The sequence below is a fragment of the Desmodus rotundus genome, chromosome X, assembly GCF_022682495.2.
Source record: "Desmodus rotundus isolate HL8 chromosome X, HLdesRot8A.1, whole genome shotgun sequence".
NCBI lineage: Eukaryota > Metazoa > Chordata > Mammalia > Chiroptera > Phyllostomidae > Desmodus > Desmodus rotundus.
In genome coordinates this window covers 98,188,867-98,206,304 of record NC_071400.1, presented here as the reverse complement: position 1 = coordinate 98,206,304, position 17,438 = coordinate 98,188,867, and the positions used below count along the sequence as shown (strand labels likewise).

Genomic DNA, 17,438 nt, shown 5'->3' with positions numbered 1-17,438 from the left:
GTGTATCCAGATTCGCCGTTTACGTGTCCTCCCGTGCGTGCTTGTTTACTTCTGTGCAATTTCATCGGTCTGTGGGGATTCGGGTGGCCACCGCCGCTAAGGTACACTTCAGAGGGATTCTTCCCGGCGTACGCACTCCTTAAGTCTCGGTGGAAACGGGAGAAAAAAAATTGCATCATTGCCGTAACTACAGGCATTCAGGACACTGCAGGCTGGAAGGTGTTCACGGGGCAGCAAGCACTGCTCAGCCAGCACAGGCGCTAGGTAAGTCTGCATCCTTATTTCAACTGCCTGGATGCTCCGCAGGGCGGGCCACGGAGTGCAGACCCGTCGCCACTGGACCGCTGAAGAAAGAGACCCGAGCTCGAACTGCCCGCCCTGGCGGTGCCGCGGCAGAGCCCAGGCAAGGACCCGGGTCCCTCATACTCTGTCCAGTGCTGTCCCCTCCCGTCCTTGCCTCCTACTCCCACGGTCATCACCAGCTCGCAGTGCCCGGGTGGAACGGCTCGGAGGCAACAGGTGTGCGTCAGCGTCCAGCTACACAGCAGCTAACACTACAAAATTGTGGTCTGCAAAGCGGGCCAATGCCCACCAAGACAGGTGTTTCTTTATTCCGGACTTGCACGGACATTGGAGACGAGCGGGACTAGGCGGCACGAGCTCCATTCACACACATTCTGTCGTTCCAGACCAGCACCTCGCCTCCGTAGGGGATGCCGCCGTGGGTCACCAAGTCCCAGCGACAGAATTTCGTGACCGGGAGAACAGGCTTTGGACGGACCAACTTTCTGGGATGTAACTATAAGGAAGGCCGGCAAGAGGCCCCATTTCTCATCTGGGCTGGGCGCTGTAGGAGGGAGTTGGTGGGAGGACGGGCAGTCCCTCCTGCGGACAGGTCCAGCGCTGGCGTCCTGGCTGCGGGGGTCGCCCCTTCCAGCGGGTCGGGGCTCACGGCCGGTGCAGCCTGGGCGCTAGCGGGGGGCCAGGTGCGTGCGCGCGGGACAGTTCCGGCCTCACCTGCGCGGCCGCCCGCAGCCCGCGGTCCGCCCCAACAAAGGCGGCCGCGCAGGGCGGGCCGCGCGCTCCAAGATGGAGGCGCCAGGGGCTCCAGCCGCCGCCTGGCCCGCCTCGCGCGGGCGCTTCCGCCGACTCACCTGCCGCGCCCCGGTCTCCCGGGAGGCGGGCTGACGCGCCCCGAGCCTCCGGGGGCGGTGCTTGAGCCGGAGGGGCGGTGCCTCGCGCCACTGACCCGGTCCCCCGGCCCCGATCGCGCGCCCCCGGCCCGGGAGAGCAGCGCGCACCCTGAGCGCGCCCCCTTCCCGCCCCGGGAACCCGGGGGACCCGAGCGCGCGCCCCGGCGCCTGTCTCCGCCCCGCTGCCCCCGCGGGCACCTCGCCAGGCCCGAGCGCGCCCCACCCCCAGCCCGCGGAGCGGCGCGAGCCCCCCGCGCGCCGGCCCACCGCTCCGCGCCCCGCCCCGCCCCGCTGGCCCGCCCCCTCCGGGCCCGCCCTCCCGCCGCAAGTCCTCCCGGCTGCCTCCCGGCCCGGCCGGCACTTTCCTCTCAAGTTGCAGCGCAAGTTCGCTGGTGGCTGGCGGCAGGGAGGGCGCTCGGAGCTTCCTCGCCCACGGCCAGCCGGGGCTCCCCGAGTGCATGGGCGCGGGCCGCGAGGGCCCGGAGGGCTGAGGGGCCCCGCAGCCCGCGCGTCCCGCGCCATGGAGGGCGCCGAGCCCCGCGCGCGGCCCGAGCGCCTGGCCGAGGCCGAGGCGCGGACGGCCGACGGCGGGCGCCTGGTGGAGGTGCAGTTGAACGGCGGCGCCCCGTGGGGCTTCACCCTGAAGGGCGGCCGCGAGCACGGCGAGCCGCTGGTCATCACCAAGGTGAGGCGACCGCGGGACCCGCACGGTGACAGCCCGCAGGCGGGCGGGGGGCTCGGAGCGGGTGGGGGCAGAAGACGGCGCCGCGCGATCGCGCCCCCTCGGCTCCAGGGCGCGCGTGTGCTCGGATCAGCTGTGGGGAGCGGGGCTCCGGGCCACTCATAGGTGTGTGGTCCGGACGCCACTCCCGCCGCCGTGTGGCGGCTTCCAGCCCCGCTGGCTCCCGGCGCCGCGGAGAGTTTAAATGGCTTCTGTTCCGGGTCCCCTCCCCTCCCCCTCCGGGAAGGGGCCCGGCAGGGTCTCCGGTCACTGCGGGTCTCGCACCTGTGGGGCTGCCCCGAGGTCTGGCAGAGACGGCCCCGGGTGCCCAGGGGTGGACAGAGCCCCGGGTGCCCCCGGTGCTTGCCGCTGCGGACCCCCGCGTCCCGCACCCTCGGACCTGCGCGCTTAGCCCCGGGAAGCCCAGAGCAGCAGCTGCTGCCAGCGCGGCGTGTCGATTGCCATCAGCCCATCAATATTTACTGACTTTCGGCTCCCAGGGTCATGGCTGGCTGCACTTGCGCCGACGCGCAGAAACTTTTCGGCCGCCTTTTGTGAAAGTGGAGCTTGAACTCCCACAAGAAGAGAAATGCCTCGATGTGCTTCCCTAGGAAGGTGGTTTTTGCAAATGTGCGGATAAGAGGGGCTACTTTTGAACTGATTTTTCTGGTCTGGACACAGAAAGGCCGCCCTTGAAACGGGCCAGCGGAACCTGTGAAAACGTCCCATCTCCCGTCCTGGGTACCTTCGGCTTAAAACGTGCGGATTGGTCAGCTCCTTTGGGAAGGGTTGGGCCGGATCCTTGCTAGGGACAAAGGTCCCTTTAAAATGGAAAAAACGCTTGGCTGCTGGAAGCGCTTGAAGGTGACCTACTGGTTTTCGCTGCTTTTCCGGGCTCGGCCGCCGCAGGAAGAAATCTGGCGACTCCCGACCCCCCCCCCCGCCCCGCGCGGTGATGGATTGGGGAAATGAGTCTCGCTTTGTCATTCAGAAAGCGGAGGCTGTGACACCACACCTTTCTCCTCTGTGTTTTCTCTTCGTTTTTCTATTTACACATCTGGCGATGTTGAGGGGAGGGTTGGGTAGGTGGGTCCTGGCTTCAGGTTGAGCTGGGTTCTTTGCAAAAGAGGGTGGGCGGTCATTGGAGGGTCCAGCAAGGGCGCTTTGCCCGCACGTGGGTGCGTTACAGGGTGTTTGGCCTGGGCCTTTTCAATAAAGGCTTGCCGGCGCATTTCTGATGCCGAAAGTTCAAAACATGTTGGGGAAAGGACTCAGACCTGTAGTATTTCATGCCACTTTTTAAGAGCTACACAGCCCCTGCACCGTTACAGGAGGTCAAAGGAGGTTTGCGGTTGTTTTGTATGGAAAATAATGCCATAATTAATGAATACAGGTCCCAGCTGGTGTGGTTCAGTGGATTGAGCACTGGGCTGTGAACCAAAGGGTCACCGGTTCCATTCCCAGTCAGGGCACATGCCTGGGTTGCCGGCCAGGTCCCCAGTAGGGGGCGCATGAGAGGCAACCACACACCGATGTTTTCCTCCCTTTCTCCTTCCCTCTCTCTAAAAATAAAGTATTTAAAAAATAACAAAAATAAATATTAATACAACTATAAAGTCTGTTTTGTGTGCTCGCGATTGTAAGCCTATTTTTGCTTCGCCGTGCGTCTTTTTCATACTTGCCTTGGTAGACGATGCAATGAGTTGTAAAACATGATTTAAGGGGAGGTCTGGGTTTTTGGCCTGAGACAGTGTGACGCAGCTGGGAGTCACTTTAAAATGGATTTGTTTTAGCCCTGGCCGGGTGGCTCGGTTGGTTAGAGCATCATCCCCGGAAACCAAGGTTGTGGGTCTGATTCCTGGTTACAGCGCATACAAGAAGTGACCAATGAATGCGTTAATCAGTGGAGCGACAACTTGATGTTTCTCTCTCGTTCCTCTCTCTCTCTCTCTCTCTCACAAAAAAAGTAGTTGTTTTACCAGAAGCTAGGTAAAGGGACTCTAAACCACCTCCTTGTATATATAGATACCCCGAGTTCTTTTCTTAAAAGAGATTTTATTCATTTTTAGAGAGCGGGAAGGGAGGGGGAAAGCGAGGGAGGAACATACCAATGTGAGAGAGAAACGTGAATGGGTGGCTTCTCCAACATGCTCCAAAGCAGTGTTGGGAAGCTGGAACCAACGGTACCCCTCGCATGTGCCCTGAGTGGGAAGCAAACCTTTCACTTCTCAGGACGAGCACCAGCCAACTGAGCCACACTGGACAGGGGCCACCTCTTTTTTTTAAAAAAAAAATTTGCTCCCTGGCTGGTGTGGCTCAGTGGATTGAGTGCCAGTCTGCAAACCAAAGGGTAGTGGGTTTGGTTCCCAGTCAGGGCACATGGCTGGGTTGCAGGCCACATCCCCAGTAGCGGGCACGAGAGGTAACCATACATTGATGTTTCTCTCCGTCGTCTTCCTTCCCTTCCCTTCACTCTAAAAATAAATATATAAAATCTTGATTTTTTTTTTTGTTTTTGCTTAACAGTCTATTAGTTTTTTTTCATTACAATTGACAGTACTGTGTCTGTTCCAGGTTTACGAGTTAGTAATTAGACATTTATATAACTTACAAATAGATCACTCCGATAAGTCTCGTATCCATCTGGTAACTGGTACCCCAAGTTCTAAAAAATCCCGTGTATTCTTAGTGGGCTCCCATTCTCCCTGTCCAAGTGGCCCCCATTCTAGAAACTGAAGGTGGGACAGCCTGGGGCCTTGGGGGGGGGCACACATATGAGACACTTTGCTCCTGATTTGGCCTGTGGGTTGGCTCTGTGTTTAGCCCTTCCAGATTGTGTTTCAGGATTTCACAAAATACAGCATGTTTGATCCTTCTCTGAGGTGCTCATAATGTCCATCCCTTAAAGTGCTGCTTAGTTGTGTGTGTGCTTTTTAAATTACATGGGACTGAAGCTTCTTTTCTTTATTTATTTTTAGAGAGAGGGGAAGGGAGGGAGAGAGGGAGAGAAACATCAATGTGCAAGAGATGAACCAATCAGTGGCCTCTTGCACACCCCCAACTCAGGCATGTGCCGGGACCAGGAACCGAACCCATGAACTTTCAGATTGCGGGCCAGTGCTCAATCCACTGCAGAGGTTTCAGAACAGTGTGGGAGTTGTGTATGAGTTTTTCTGCACACTCATAAGTGGTATTGCCCATATTACTCACAGACTCGTCTTTTCTTCTGGATTGGTTATTAGTGATACTGGCTTACAGTGTAACAATTGCTGGTTATTAACAGTCTCGTTAGTAGAAAGGATGAAGCAAAGTGTGTCTACTTGTAACCACTTCAAGAATGGAAATAGACTACTTTTGTGATGGAGACTGCCTGTGAATGTTTCACCAACAATTTGGGTTACACCCAGTTTCTAATCTTTTCCTATAGCTACAGAAAAAATCTTCAGGGCTCATTAGATAGTAATTCTTCTCATTGATTTTGTGCATTTTTTTTAACTATCACCCAAGCATATGTTTACTGATTTTATAGAGAGGAAGGGGGAGGGAGACAGAGAGAGAAATAGGTATGAGAGAGAAACATCGATTGGTTGCCTCTCGTGGGCAACCCAACTGGGATCAAACCTGTGACCTAGGTATGTGCCCCAACTGGGAATTGAACCCTCAACCTTTTGGTGCCTGGAGTGACGCTTCCACCAACTGGGCCACGTGACCAGGGCTTGATATGCTGTGCATTTACAAAAATTTGTGATTAGCCCTGGCTGCTGTGGCTCTACAGTGGGTTGCATGTCAGCCCTATAGACAAGGTTCGAGTCCCCGTCAGGCACATTCCTGGCTTGTGGGCCAGGTCTCCTGGTTGGGGGGTGTGAGAGGCAACTGATGGATGTTTCTCTCCCTCTCTTTCTCCCTCCCTTCCCCTCTCTCTAGAGGTAAATAAATACAACCTTTAGCCCTGGGCTCCTGCCCCACGCACTTCCTGTTTGACAGCACTGAGGTGGAAGGGGCTGGACCCAGCGTGGGAAGCACACTCGTCTTCTGGCAGTGAGGCCTCATTTTAACCTCAGGGCCGTGAGCACCTTGAAACTGGAAGGCATGCCCCAGCAGGGCCGCTCCTATCCCAGTCTGCAGGCGGAGGCGGAGGCCTGCCGTAGCCCAGTTTATACATGGGCCCTGGGGCCACAGCCCTGGCAAGTGTGGAGAAGGACCTTGCGGACCAGGTCTTGACCTTGGACGTCCGTGCTGTTTGTTTGTGCAGTCCCTGCCGTCTGCTCCCGTGTGGGATCGGTTGCCATGCCACGTGGAATGACTGTCATGCCCGTGGCATGCCAGTTTCTAAACCTTGGCCCTGTGGAATGCTGGGCTGCGTAGTTTTGCGTGGGGCTGTCCTGTGTGTGGTAGGATGTGGAGCGGTGTCCCCGGCCTCGACCCACACGGGCACCCCTTCTCCAGCTGTGACAACCAAAAAAAGCCTCTAGGCTGTCCCATGTTTCCTGGGTGCAAAATTGCCCTCGTTGTGTTAACTGTGTGTCTCCCACCTTTGCTCTGGGAGCACGTCCACTTGCAAAGCCCGTGAGTCATTCTCTGTGGAGACACCGGCCTTGTCCGATCTCCTGGTTGTGGTTGGAGGCCCCTGGCGCGGCCAGGGCCCGCGTCTAGGGCTGTTTCCCTCCCAGGCTCTAGCCCCGATGAAAGGCTTTATTTACCTAGCAAAGCACAAACAGATACTTGCTTCATCTGCACTTTTGTAGCTGGAACAAGGAAATGGAGTAGGAGCTGCCCAGCACTGTGTTGTACCAGCTGGGTAGGGACTGGCTTCCTCTAGGGAAGGGGACACCCACTGCCCGGGAGTGGCATTCTTGGCATTTGAAGCACCTGTGTGAAGTACCACGGGGCTGCCACTGCAGCTGGCCATTTGATGAGGCAGAGGAGAGACATCAGCCGCTTCTCCCTGCTGCTGCCTGGGAGGGTCCGGCCCTGCCCCTGGCCTGCGGAGCCTTTCACTGGTTTGAATTCCTGGGACTGCCTTCACAGTGGGATATCTTCAACTGTAAGGAGATAAGACACCGAAAACCCCGCTATGTCTGCCTGTTCCTCTCTCCGTCTGTTCCACAAAGGAGACCTTCCGCGGGGGTGAGGAATGGATTGGAGGGGGGCCGATTTCTAAAATGTCAGTGGAGGGGTCAGAATTCCAGGGAAGCATTCAGGGCCCCAGCTGGGTGTCAGCAGGCCCCCTGTGGCCTCAGGAATGTCTGTGCCGGGGAAGGAATGGAGCCCCAGCCCCTCCTTGCGGCATTTCTTGGAGTCCCCCATCTCAGGATGCCAGAGTCTTGGCCAGCGGCCTCTCAGGCACCCTTAGAGGGGCCTGGCTGCGCCTGATTTCAGGGTGCCTTTCGGGGACCCAGAACCGCCCTGGAGTGGGTGGGAGGCTATGGGCTGGGGTGCCCCCCACCTTGACTCACCGTCCCAGGGGCTTCAGACTGTTGAAACATTTCAGTACATGGCAGATGAAGGCCTTCAACGTCCTTTCTAGTTTGGGTCCTGCAGGTGACTGAAGGGAGTCCTGGTATGTTGGGGAAGGGGCTGTCTCACAGCCAGGTGGCAATGTGCCAAGTAACCACGGCCAGATCTCTGGGTAGCGCACAGTGGGAGGGCCTCTGGTGATGGGTGGCAGTGGGAGGCACTGGCACCTGATGTGCCGTCCCTGGAAGTTTGAGAAGGGGCCTCATTGTATGGGGCCATGGTGTCATTGGTGACTCAGACACCCTGATCAGAACAGGTTGTCCTGATGGAGTCAGATTTGCTCCCAAGAGCCAAGTCCTTTGTTGGTGATCTCTGAGGGTTTGGAGAACGAAGGGTGTGTTCATCGAGCAGGTCCTCAGGGGCTGACGCATCTCAACCTCTCCGGGGGTTTCGCTGCATTTCTGGGTCGAGCGCCGGCCCTGAGGTTTGCTGCTGCTTTTCCAGGGCCGGGCAGAGCTAAGGGGCAGCGGTGGTGAGGGCCGGGCTCCCCCGAGGCAGCACACCCAGGTGCTGTGGGTGCTGCGGTCTCAGCCACAGTCGGATGAGTGATTCTGAAGACTCATTGGTATAGAAGTATTATGGGGGAGTGGGGGGAAAGAGGTGACTTTTTTTTCCTGTGCTCAAAGACCCTTTCCGTGGCCAACCAGCTTGCCAGTGGGCACTCCGATCTCTCTGTGTTGCCCTGTCCCAGCCTGCGCCTGCCTTGGCCAGGCAAGCTCCGCCCCGGCTGCTCTGCAGGCTGCTGGGTGCAGGGTGGGGAATCGGCAGGCAGTCTCCGGTCCCATGGGCGGGGGGGGCTGGTGCCTAGGGTTTTGAGGTTCCACCCATGGAGAAAAGTCTTTCGCAGGAGACGTTAACTTAGTGGGACTCAACCTCTATAAATGCAGAGGCTTGTGTGGTGAGAAAGCTGCAGGCGGCTTCTCCACAGCCCTGAATTTGCTCTCCCGGGTTCAGTTCTGAGTGTTTCTTCACTTGTCATAACAGTTGTCTTTGGGGAAGACTAGAACGAGTTTGCCTGAGAGCTCAATGTAGAGTAGTGCGATAATAAAAGGCCTATGAAAAGAGTGTTTTACCCAGTCCCGAGGAGACAGGCGGGGGTTTCTGAACTCACCTGTCTGTTGCATGGCCAAAGGAATGCCTGTGAGGTCGTTCCCCACCCCCCCACCCCCAGCCGGGGTGGTGGTTCTGTGTCAGCATGCAAATAAACCTGGGTCTGTGGCTCTCTTCCGGGCTCGGTGGAGCTTTTCTTGGACGCTGGGCACAGTGTACACGGTCGGCAGGATCATTTAAGGATTTGAAGGCTGAACAGACGTTTTATTCAGGTCTGTCTTTTCACTTTCAAACCCTGTGGCCAGGCAGGAGGGTGGCTCTTGGAGCAGAAATTGCCCCCCAAGTTCTCCCGAGCTGACACCTATTCCCCCCCCCCCCCCCCCGCAGGGAGGATTGGGAAAGAGCTCGCTGCTGCATGGTGCTGTGTTTGTTTTTTTAATGGGATAAAACTTACTAACTTATTTATTTTAGAAGGGGGGGATGAGAGGGAGAAAGAGAGGGAGAGAAACATCAGTAGGTTGCCTCTCGTACACGCCCCGGACCCAGGGACCGAACCTGCAGCCCAGGCAAGTGCCCTGACTGGGAATCAACCAGCGACCTTTCACTTTCTGGGACAACGCCCAACCAACCAAGTCACAGGGGTCAGGAGTCTTTGGCCTTTGTAAAATATGGCCAGTGCCCACCAAAGGGGGTCTATCCTGGAGGAACTGTTTCCCGTTATCTTCCCCCAGCGGACATTTGCATTGTCCTGCGGTAGATCGAGCCGGTTCTGTTCCACCGTGTGAATGTCAAGGCTACTTTTCCCGGAGAACAGAGCTTAGTAGAAGGAGCCTAGAGTTTTGTTAAAAAAAATGATTGGACTAACCCTTTTTTAGGTTCAGACGACTGGGGTTGTTCTGCAAAGCCAACATGTTCTGAAGTGCAAAGCAAAAGTATCACTTTTTACCTGGGCTGTTTTGTTGTTGTTGTTTTTTTTAATCTCTAGGGTATTTAGTTGTAGGGACTATCAGCTGCCTCCCCTGGGTGGGGATGGGAGGGAAAGTGTTTCCCAGATTATCTTTCTTTTGAGCCAAAGGGACTGAGATTTTCAGATCAAAGGCAAAATGTGAAGGTCAGCCCCAGCCCAGGCAAGGGAGGGTCTGAGAGGTTGAAAGTCAACATTTTTACTTCTCCCTAGAAGGAAGGACAGGGCCAAAATGTTAGTGTATCTTTTTGAGTTTTTGTTTTTATCAGAGTGGTTCTTGTGCAGTTTAAATAATCAGAAAGTTCCTCAGGCTTGTCCTTAGCACACCAGCTCATTTCCTGTTCCCTGGAGACAGCCATTGAAACTTTGTAGCCGATTTCTGTTGGCATTTGCTCACCTTCTGTATTGCTGCTACTTTTGTTTGCTCTCATTGGAGGTAAACTAGTGACTTCCTGCTGTAGCAGACTGGGATTTAGCCTCCCTGCCCCCACACCTCCTTCTGCCACAAACTAACTACCCAGGCCCCTTTTTTGGGTCCCTACACTGCCAATGTGTACTTACATTATCATTTTGGTTAGAAAAGAGTTTTTCTTTTTACAAAGATTTTATTTATTTGTTTTTAGAGAGAAGGGGGAGGGAGGGAGAAAGAGAGGGAGAGAAACATCAGTGTGTGGTTGCCTCTCATGCCCTCCCTACTGGGGACCTGGCCTGCAACCCAGGCATGTGCCGTGAGTGGGAATTGAACCAGCGGCCCTTTGGTTCACAGGCCGGTGCTCAATCTACTGAGTCACACCAGCCAGGGCCGGCCTTTCTGTTTCTTGACCCTTCGACCCAGCTCTCACTTTTTCAATCTGATGTTTTCATTTCTTAGTTTTTTTGTTCTTCTAGGGGAATTTTGTGCAACTTTATCTTCCAATTTTTCCACTGGGTTTTAAATGTGTGCTCTTGGTTGTTTGCAATTTCTAAACTTGTTGTCGTTCTCGACTGTTCCTTGTTGATACCAGAGGGATCTTCTTTCCCCATGGTGGAGGATATTTAGTTGTTGTTTTTAATGTTTTTTCTGCATGGATTCAAGTGCTGACCTCTGCTGCTTTTTGTTTGTCCTGGCTTCTCTCTTCTCTGCTGGAGGCCGTCTCCAGTGTCCCGTGTCTTTGCTGCTGCAGGTAGTTGAGAGTGGGTGGTGCAGCCGGCTGTGGAGGCCTTGTGCAGGGAGAGAGGGCTTCCCTGGGGCTCGTTGCAGGCTGTAGCTTTGGGTGTCTCTTCCCGGCTGGCTGCTCCTGCCCTTGTCAGCCATGATTTTTCCTCCACTGAAGATAAGTTTCTGGCACCAGCAGATCTGAAAGGGGAGGTGAGGTCTCGGGGACCTCTGCCGGTTTAGAGGAGCCCTAATTTGTTCAGGGAGGTGAGAGGGGCCAGTCACCTGCCCCCTACTCTGGCCACGGCGTTTCCGGTTTGGGGGGAAGGTGCTCGCTACTGGAAGCGGCAGTGCTTGGAGGCAGAGCTGGGTCTTGCCCTTTGTCCCTAAGCATTTCTAATCCCTAATCCTTCAGGCCAGCACAGTAGAATCATCCCCATTTTACTGTACTAACATGGGGACGAAATGAGGTTACACGTAAAGCTTGCCCCTAGTGAAGTAAATTTCTTCTCTGCGCTTCCTCCCCCCACTTCCCTATATGATCCCGCTTCGTTAAGAATTTGGGAAACTCTAAATAATGTTAATGTATGGGACCACCAATATGTAAAGAATTGAGGCTGGATTTTGTATGGGAACGTGTTAATGCATGTGGTAGAGATTCTGTTACTGATTTTGAGCATTTAGTATGGACTGGAAAGAAAGCATTTAATTAAAGGACATCTCTTGTCAATCACCAACACGTTCACTGTGCTATTTACCACCCACTGGAGTGATTCTTTCCTCCTTTCTAAACAATAACCCCATGTTACTTTTTCTAATGTTTTTTCTTTTTATGATATTAGTGAAGGATAGCTCCTTCAGACCAATTCAAATCAGGTCACATATTAGAAGGTCTCCCAAGTGTAGAGTTGGACCCCACCACGCATGGGAGAGGTCTGTGCACCTGTCTTCTTCCTTCTGCACACAGTTGGACTACATTTCCCAGCTTCCCTGGCAGCTAGGTCTGGGCATGTGACAGTTCTGCCCAATCAGGTGAACTTGGGAGTGAGGGCTGCCTGTGGGAGCCGTCCCTGCAGTCCCTGCCGCTGGTGGTCTGGAACTAAGGTGGCTCTAGGACCGCCCCTGATCCTGGGTGCCTGAATGACAGCAGGGAGCTGCTCCAGACTTGGACACCCTCCCAGGAGTACCACTATCTGAGCAAGAAATCCATAAGCGTCCGTAGTGTTTGGGCCGTGACCCGGTTCTTGCATTATTTGCTCTAAGAGTGAGGCTATTCCAACAAATGGAATCTAGAGGAAAATGCATTTTACTTTTGAGAATCCACTTCGCTTCAAGAGATGGAATGTGTAGTGCTTAACATGATTGTGCACCCACGCAGGGTGCCGTGCCGCTCTCCTTCGTGGAAGCAGCCACTCTGGGCCGGATGGCCAGTTAGCGCCCAGCTGATGCCCCAGAAGGAGCCCTGCATGCCCACAGTGTTGGCTTCCTTCCCCCTTAGCTTTTTCTCTCAGCTCCTAGTGGGATGTTCACCTGGTTTGGCTTTGCCCCTCCCTGCCGAGGGTTGCCTGGCAGCTATGGAGAGCTGAGGCAGCAGGCAGGGAGCAGAGCGTCCCCCGGCCAGGCCAAGAGCCCTCACAGAGGGCGGGCGAGGCAAGGAGGCTGGGTGCCGGCTGCTGGTGTGATGTGGGGGACAGGACCTTCCTGGTTGCATTCTCCTTTCCTTCACTGCCTGGGCTGGAGCGCAGAAGATGTTGCCTGGGAGGGTTATACATTCATTCAGTCCTCATGAACGGGCTGCCTGTATCAGATGGATGAGCTGATAATGTTTGCTGGCAGACTGTTTTCCCCCTTGGGGGCCAGAGCATGGGACACATGAATTAGACCATCAGAGAAAAGGAGAGAAAGGTGGAGTTGGTGCTGGGGATCTGAGTGTGGGGGAGTGGGGATGAGGGGGGGTGCTCAGAGCCTGGGAGTGGTAGCTCCCAGGACGGGAAGGTACTTCCTTGCCTGTGGCTTGCAGATGCTGAGGCTGAGGAAATTCTGCTTCTGTCTCCGTTCACTGGGCGGATGTTAGTACATTTGTAAGCACTGCGATGTTTATCTGGGCTAATTGTACACAGGCTTGTAAATTTGTACGCATGGGGATACTGTTTTTTCTTGTTGTAGAAACATTAAAACCATCTTGGAAAAAAGTGAAGATAAAGGAAAAGAGTGATCAAAACATAGAATTATATTATTTCCGGCGGTATAGCTGTATTGATTTCTTCCCTCCCTGTGGAATTCTTTGCTTTGCACCATATATTAAAAATGGATCTAATTATTAATTGCTTCAGGGTAGTTTTCCCTCTTTTTATTGATGGTAATTTGAGACAGAGAGAGAGAGAGAAACATTGATAGGATGTTCCTCTTATTTATGCATTCATTGGTTGACTCTGGTATGTGCCCTGACTGGGGATTGAACCTCCAACCTTGGTGTATTGGGACGATGCTCTAACCCACTGAACTATGTAGCCAGGGTGAAGGTGAATTCTCTTAAGAATTACAATGCGAAATTGCAGACAACTGTAATTGAAGAACAATCAAGTAAAAAAAAAAATTACATTGCCGCCCCAGGCAGTGTGGCTCAGGGTCCTCCCGAAGACTGAAAGGTTACACCTGCCTGGGTTGTCCACCCCGCCCTCGGTCGGGGTGTGTGCGGAAGGCAACCCATCAATGTTTCTCTCTCGCACTGATGTCCCTCTCCCTGTCTTCCTCCCTCCCTTCTCCTCTCTAAAATTACAATATTAAAAACAGAATGACTTTGCCGACACTCTTTGGAAATCAGCTGATCGCTTAAAGGAGGCTTAGTTTTGTGACCGCCACTTGGAATTTAAAACACGACACGTTTTGTATTGTTGAGTATATTGCGTTTTATCACTTAGCTTTTTCTAGGCAGGCCCATACAAAACTAAAAACCGCCTGCAACTTCTGGAAAAGTGCGTCCTTTCTCTTGGTCAGGCATGTCAGTGGGTAAACAATTGCGCTTTTGATGGTATGTGTGGCTGGCTTTTCATTTCCCTTCATGTCGACATGCTGTGAATCTGGAATGAAAAGCTTCGTAAGGAAACATCTGGACTTGTAAAGATAGGCCTGCTGCTGCTTGAATCAGATTTATTTGGTGTGCCTGTGACCGCAAAAATCTCACACAGCTGATGCCACCAGGGCATAGGGGGCTGGGGGAGGGGTGGGGTAGCCCTATTTCCGGCTCCTTCCCCATTTCTGGGGGGGGGTGTTCTTGAGGAAAGGCTTTACACCCTCACAGCGGGGTGCCCGGTGGTGGGATTTTACCCACCAACGGAAACTTGATGTTCTTGTCTGCTGGTGACTGAGGGGCTCCTGCTTGTGTCCTGGGACAGGAAGTGGGTTTGCTTCCCCAGGGTGGCATTCTGAAGTGACCCCTGGTGGTATTGTCCCCTGAAAACGGTGTCTCTTGTCTCCTGGAAAGTCGTTGTTTTGCTCATACGTCTTTCCGCGGGCCCTTTTTCCCCTTTGCCGTCCACTGCAGTGTTGGTTTCTCCTGATGTCTCGTCCCTCTGCTCAGACCGCTGTTGCACGCCTGTGTGCACTCCCGAGCCCCGGGCACGCCCCTGCAAACTCGGTGGGATCCAGATGGTGCCCATTCGTCCACCCATCTGCCTCGCCTCCTTTCATTCCCCTGCTTTGCCAGTCCTGTGCTCAGCTTTAGCCCCAAGTACGGACTCTCTCTCCCTGACCTTTTGCAGCCAGTTGACCCCCAAGTGCTGTGGAGCTTGACAAGTGCCTGCTGTTTGTTGCTTCTTTCTCATTCCCGTGATGTCCTGTCTGCATTATTGCTTGTGTGCACAGTCGCAGTGGTCTTGAAAGGGCCCCCTGCCTCCGACTCTTCATGTGTCTGATGCCTGCAGACGTCCAGCCGCACAGGGCTCCCGAATGTCTCACGCCCTGGCTGGGACCCAGTGTCAGGAATCGTGACCTCAGCGACGGCTCGTCGAATACTTCAGCTGGGTCCACGCGGCTCTCGCTCTCTCAGCTCCTGTTTCTCAGCCTCGTCTGCCGTGTCCTCTCCCCGGCCTCGGTCCTTTAGGCCTGCACCGTCCCTTCGTTAGCCGCTTGTCCCATGTGACTCTTGAGCCCTTGAAATGTGGCGTGTCCAAAATGAGATGTACGGCAAGTGAAAATACACACTGGATTGTAGGCTTAGTCTGAAAAAAAGGGCAATGCAAAGTATCCCATTAGTAATTCCTTTAGAGTGATTACCTGTTGAAATGGTAGTATTTTGGCTCTTTTTGGGTTAAATAAAGTCTTTTATTAAAATTAATTTCATATATATGGAGCGCGCAGGAGGTGCTGGCGGAGATCTCTGGGGCAGCAGAAGGGCAGATGGGTGCAGGGGTGTGGAGGAATCGGGGAGGCTCAGGCTGCTGGTGGGGATGAAGTGATGGGGTCTGGGTGGTCCCCCAGAGGCACAGGAGGTCCCACCCACGTTTGCATGGGGGATGCTGCAGAAGGCACCCGAACTAGGGGTGTGGCTGCAGGTGCCACTGCCTCTCCCATCCCACCCATCCTGTGGAGTTCAGGGCTGAGCAGGAATGGGGGCCCCAGCTCCGACAATGTGGGAGGCACCTCTAGAAAGTTCTGTGGGGGGAACAGGTGCGTCCAGGGCATACCCGGATCTCCCTGTGCCCAAGCTGCATTTGGACGATGGTCAGGTGCGGTCTTGACCCACCTGCTCAGGGCTGTGTGGAGCAGGTGTGCTGGGGTGGCTCCCCAGGGCACTGGCCCTTCCCCACGGTTCCTGACAAACACATGGCTTTCTTTGGTCTTACGTGCGTGTTTTCTGTGCTCGGTCCTACTGCTCCTAAAGGAAGCAGTTCAAACAGGAGCCAAGTAAGGATGTCCCACGCAAGTGCAGGAGAGGTGTTGGCTGGGCTTCTCTGGAAGCAAAGATGACAGTCTTCCTTTTTTTGAAAAAAAAACTAGCATGCAGCCTGCTCTTTCCGGTGGACGGAATGTGTCCAGTTAGGAGTTCTGTAGGCGAAGAAGAGGCAAGGTAGCTGAAGGCGCCCTAGCAGACACGGAGAGTGGGGCTGTGTGCACCGTGCTGTCTGCTTTCAGGGTTTACCGGGCAGGTATGGGAGTGACCTTTGGCCTGAATAGAGAAGAAGGTAATTTCAAGTTCAGACCAACGGGAAGGCAGAGTGAATGAATATTAAACAGGTTTGGGGCCCCAGGTACAATAGCAGCATTGAAGGCCAGGCTTGGCCCTGTAATGCAGCCGCAAGCTGTATCCCGATACACGTGTGTTAATCACCACGAAACTGTAACTCATCAGATGAGTCACCTGTCTAATTTTGTCCAGGTTCATAACCATTCTGGTTCTGTGGCTCCTGCCAAATTAACTCCACTCTGGAATAAAAACCGGTTGTGCAATCCAAGACATCCGTGTTCTCAAAAATTTCTTGTTAGTCTTCATCCTCCTAAGATTGTGTTTGAATTGTCCTCATTACATTTTACTTTTGTAGTCATGCCATTAATTCATGTGGAGTTGTATGACGTGCCTTAAAACTCCATCAGGTATGCGTTACTCTTCTCACAAAGGGGGAGGAGGGTACAAAGGTGCTGTTGTTTATGGCTTTGGTTTGGTTTTGGTAGTAATCATGAAGTCATGTTTCTGATTTAAATGGAGAAGCAGCGTGTAGGGTTTAGGTGAAGGAGGTTGGTACAGTCTCAGTTTCCCCTCAAATGTTTTTAGTTCCACTGTTTAATAAAGTTAGTATTTTTAAATTTTATTTTATTCTTTTGAGGATTTTATTTACTTATTTTTAGACAGAGGGGAAGGGGAGAGGGAAACATCAATGTGTGGCTGCCTCTTGCGCGCCCCCTACTGGGGACCTGGCCCACAACCAGGCATGTGCCCTGACTGGGAATCGAACCAGTGACCTTCGACCTTCGGGTTTGCAGGCTGGTGCTCAGTCCACTGAGCCACACCAGCCAGGGCAGCTCAACTGTTTAAACGTTAAAGGACCATTGATTTCTAGTAAGAAAAACCATATAACCTGGCATATATCAAGCTAGAGATCTTCCAGTGGTTCTCCCACCGCCCAGGAATCATGTATTTGAACACCCCGCGGACAGCTTCCCTTACCCGCGGCAGAACTCAGCGCCCAGTCCCGGGCACCGCAGGGAAGGCTGCGGGGGGCGCTCTGGGTGTGGGCGTGTCGGCGTGCGATCGACAGCCCGCTAGGCGGCGCAGATCCCAGCAAGCAGGCCTCCCGCCCTGGGAACTGTGCAGTGCCTGAACTGGGCTGCGCCCCTTAACGCGGCCGTTCCCTTCTGGTAGGACACGGCACTCCGCTTCAGCGCCTGGGGAGCGCAGGCGTCGCGGCTGCAATCCCCGCCCCACCCCAGATGGCTCCTGGGGGCAGGCGCCCCTGAGCTCCCGCGGGGACTTCTCAGGACTGGGGAGGAAGGAGGTCGGGCAGTGCAGCAGCTTTACTTCCGTTAAGGGAGTATATCGTGTTCAGAGGCCACAGTCGTGGCAGGAAATTTCTCTTCTGGGTGAGTTCACTCTCCTTCCACGGATCTTTGGACAAATAGTCCCTGAATATCACCCTGTGGAATTTATGGAGCAATAATATATGCTTGTTATAGCTTAAAAGACTTATATAGAAAAATTAAGGTTTTGAAAAATTTTCTTTGGGGGGTTTGTGGGTCCCATGGGATGCAGAAGAGACTGGGGGATTGATTGTAGAGGATGATTTTTGATACAATAGGATGCTGATGAGAAGGGGATTGTAGCGGGGTATTGTGGGTACAGTACTGTGCGGAAGAGAAAGGGAT

General features: G+C 54.0%; 1 protein-coding gene across 4 annotated transcripts in view; it reads left to right on the top strand.

Moving 5' to 3' along the window:
* Window positions 1-1,543: 1,543 nt before the first annotated feature.
* SHROOM2 (shroom family member 2) overlaps window positions 1,544-17,438 on the top strand; it is a 96,570-nt gene continuing 80,675 nt past the window's right edge. For 2 of the 4 annotated variants that reach the window (XM_053916870.2, XM_053916869.2), the window contains exon 1: window positions 1,544-1,878. In XM_053916870.2, coding sequence (XP_053772845.1) covers window positions 1,714-1,878 — 165 coding nt within the window. In that variant the 5' untranslated portion in view covers window positions 1,544-1,713. The other 2 variants (XM_053916874.2, XM_071220311.1) reach the window with 2 other exon arrangements.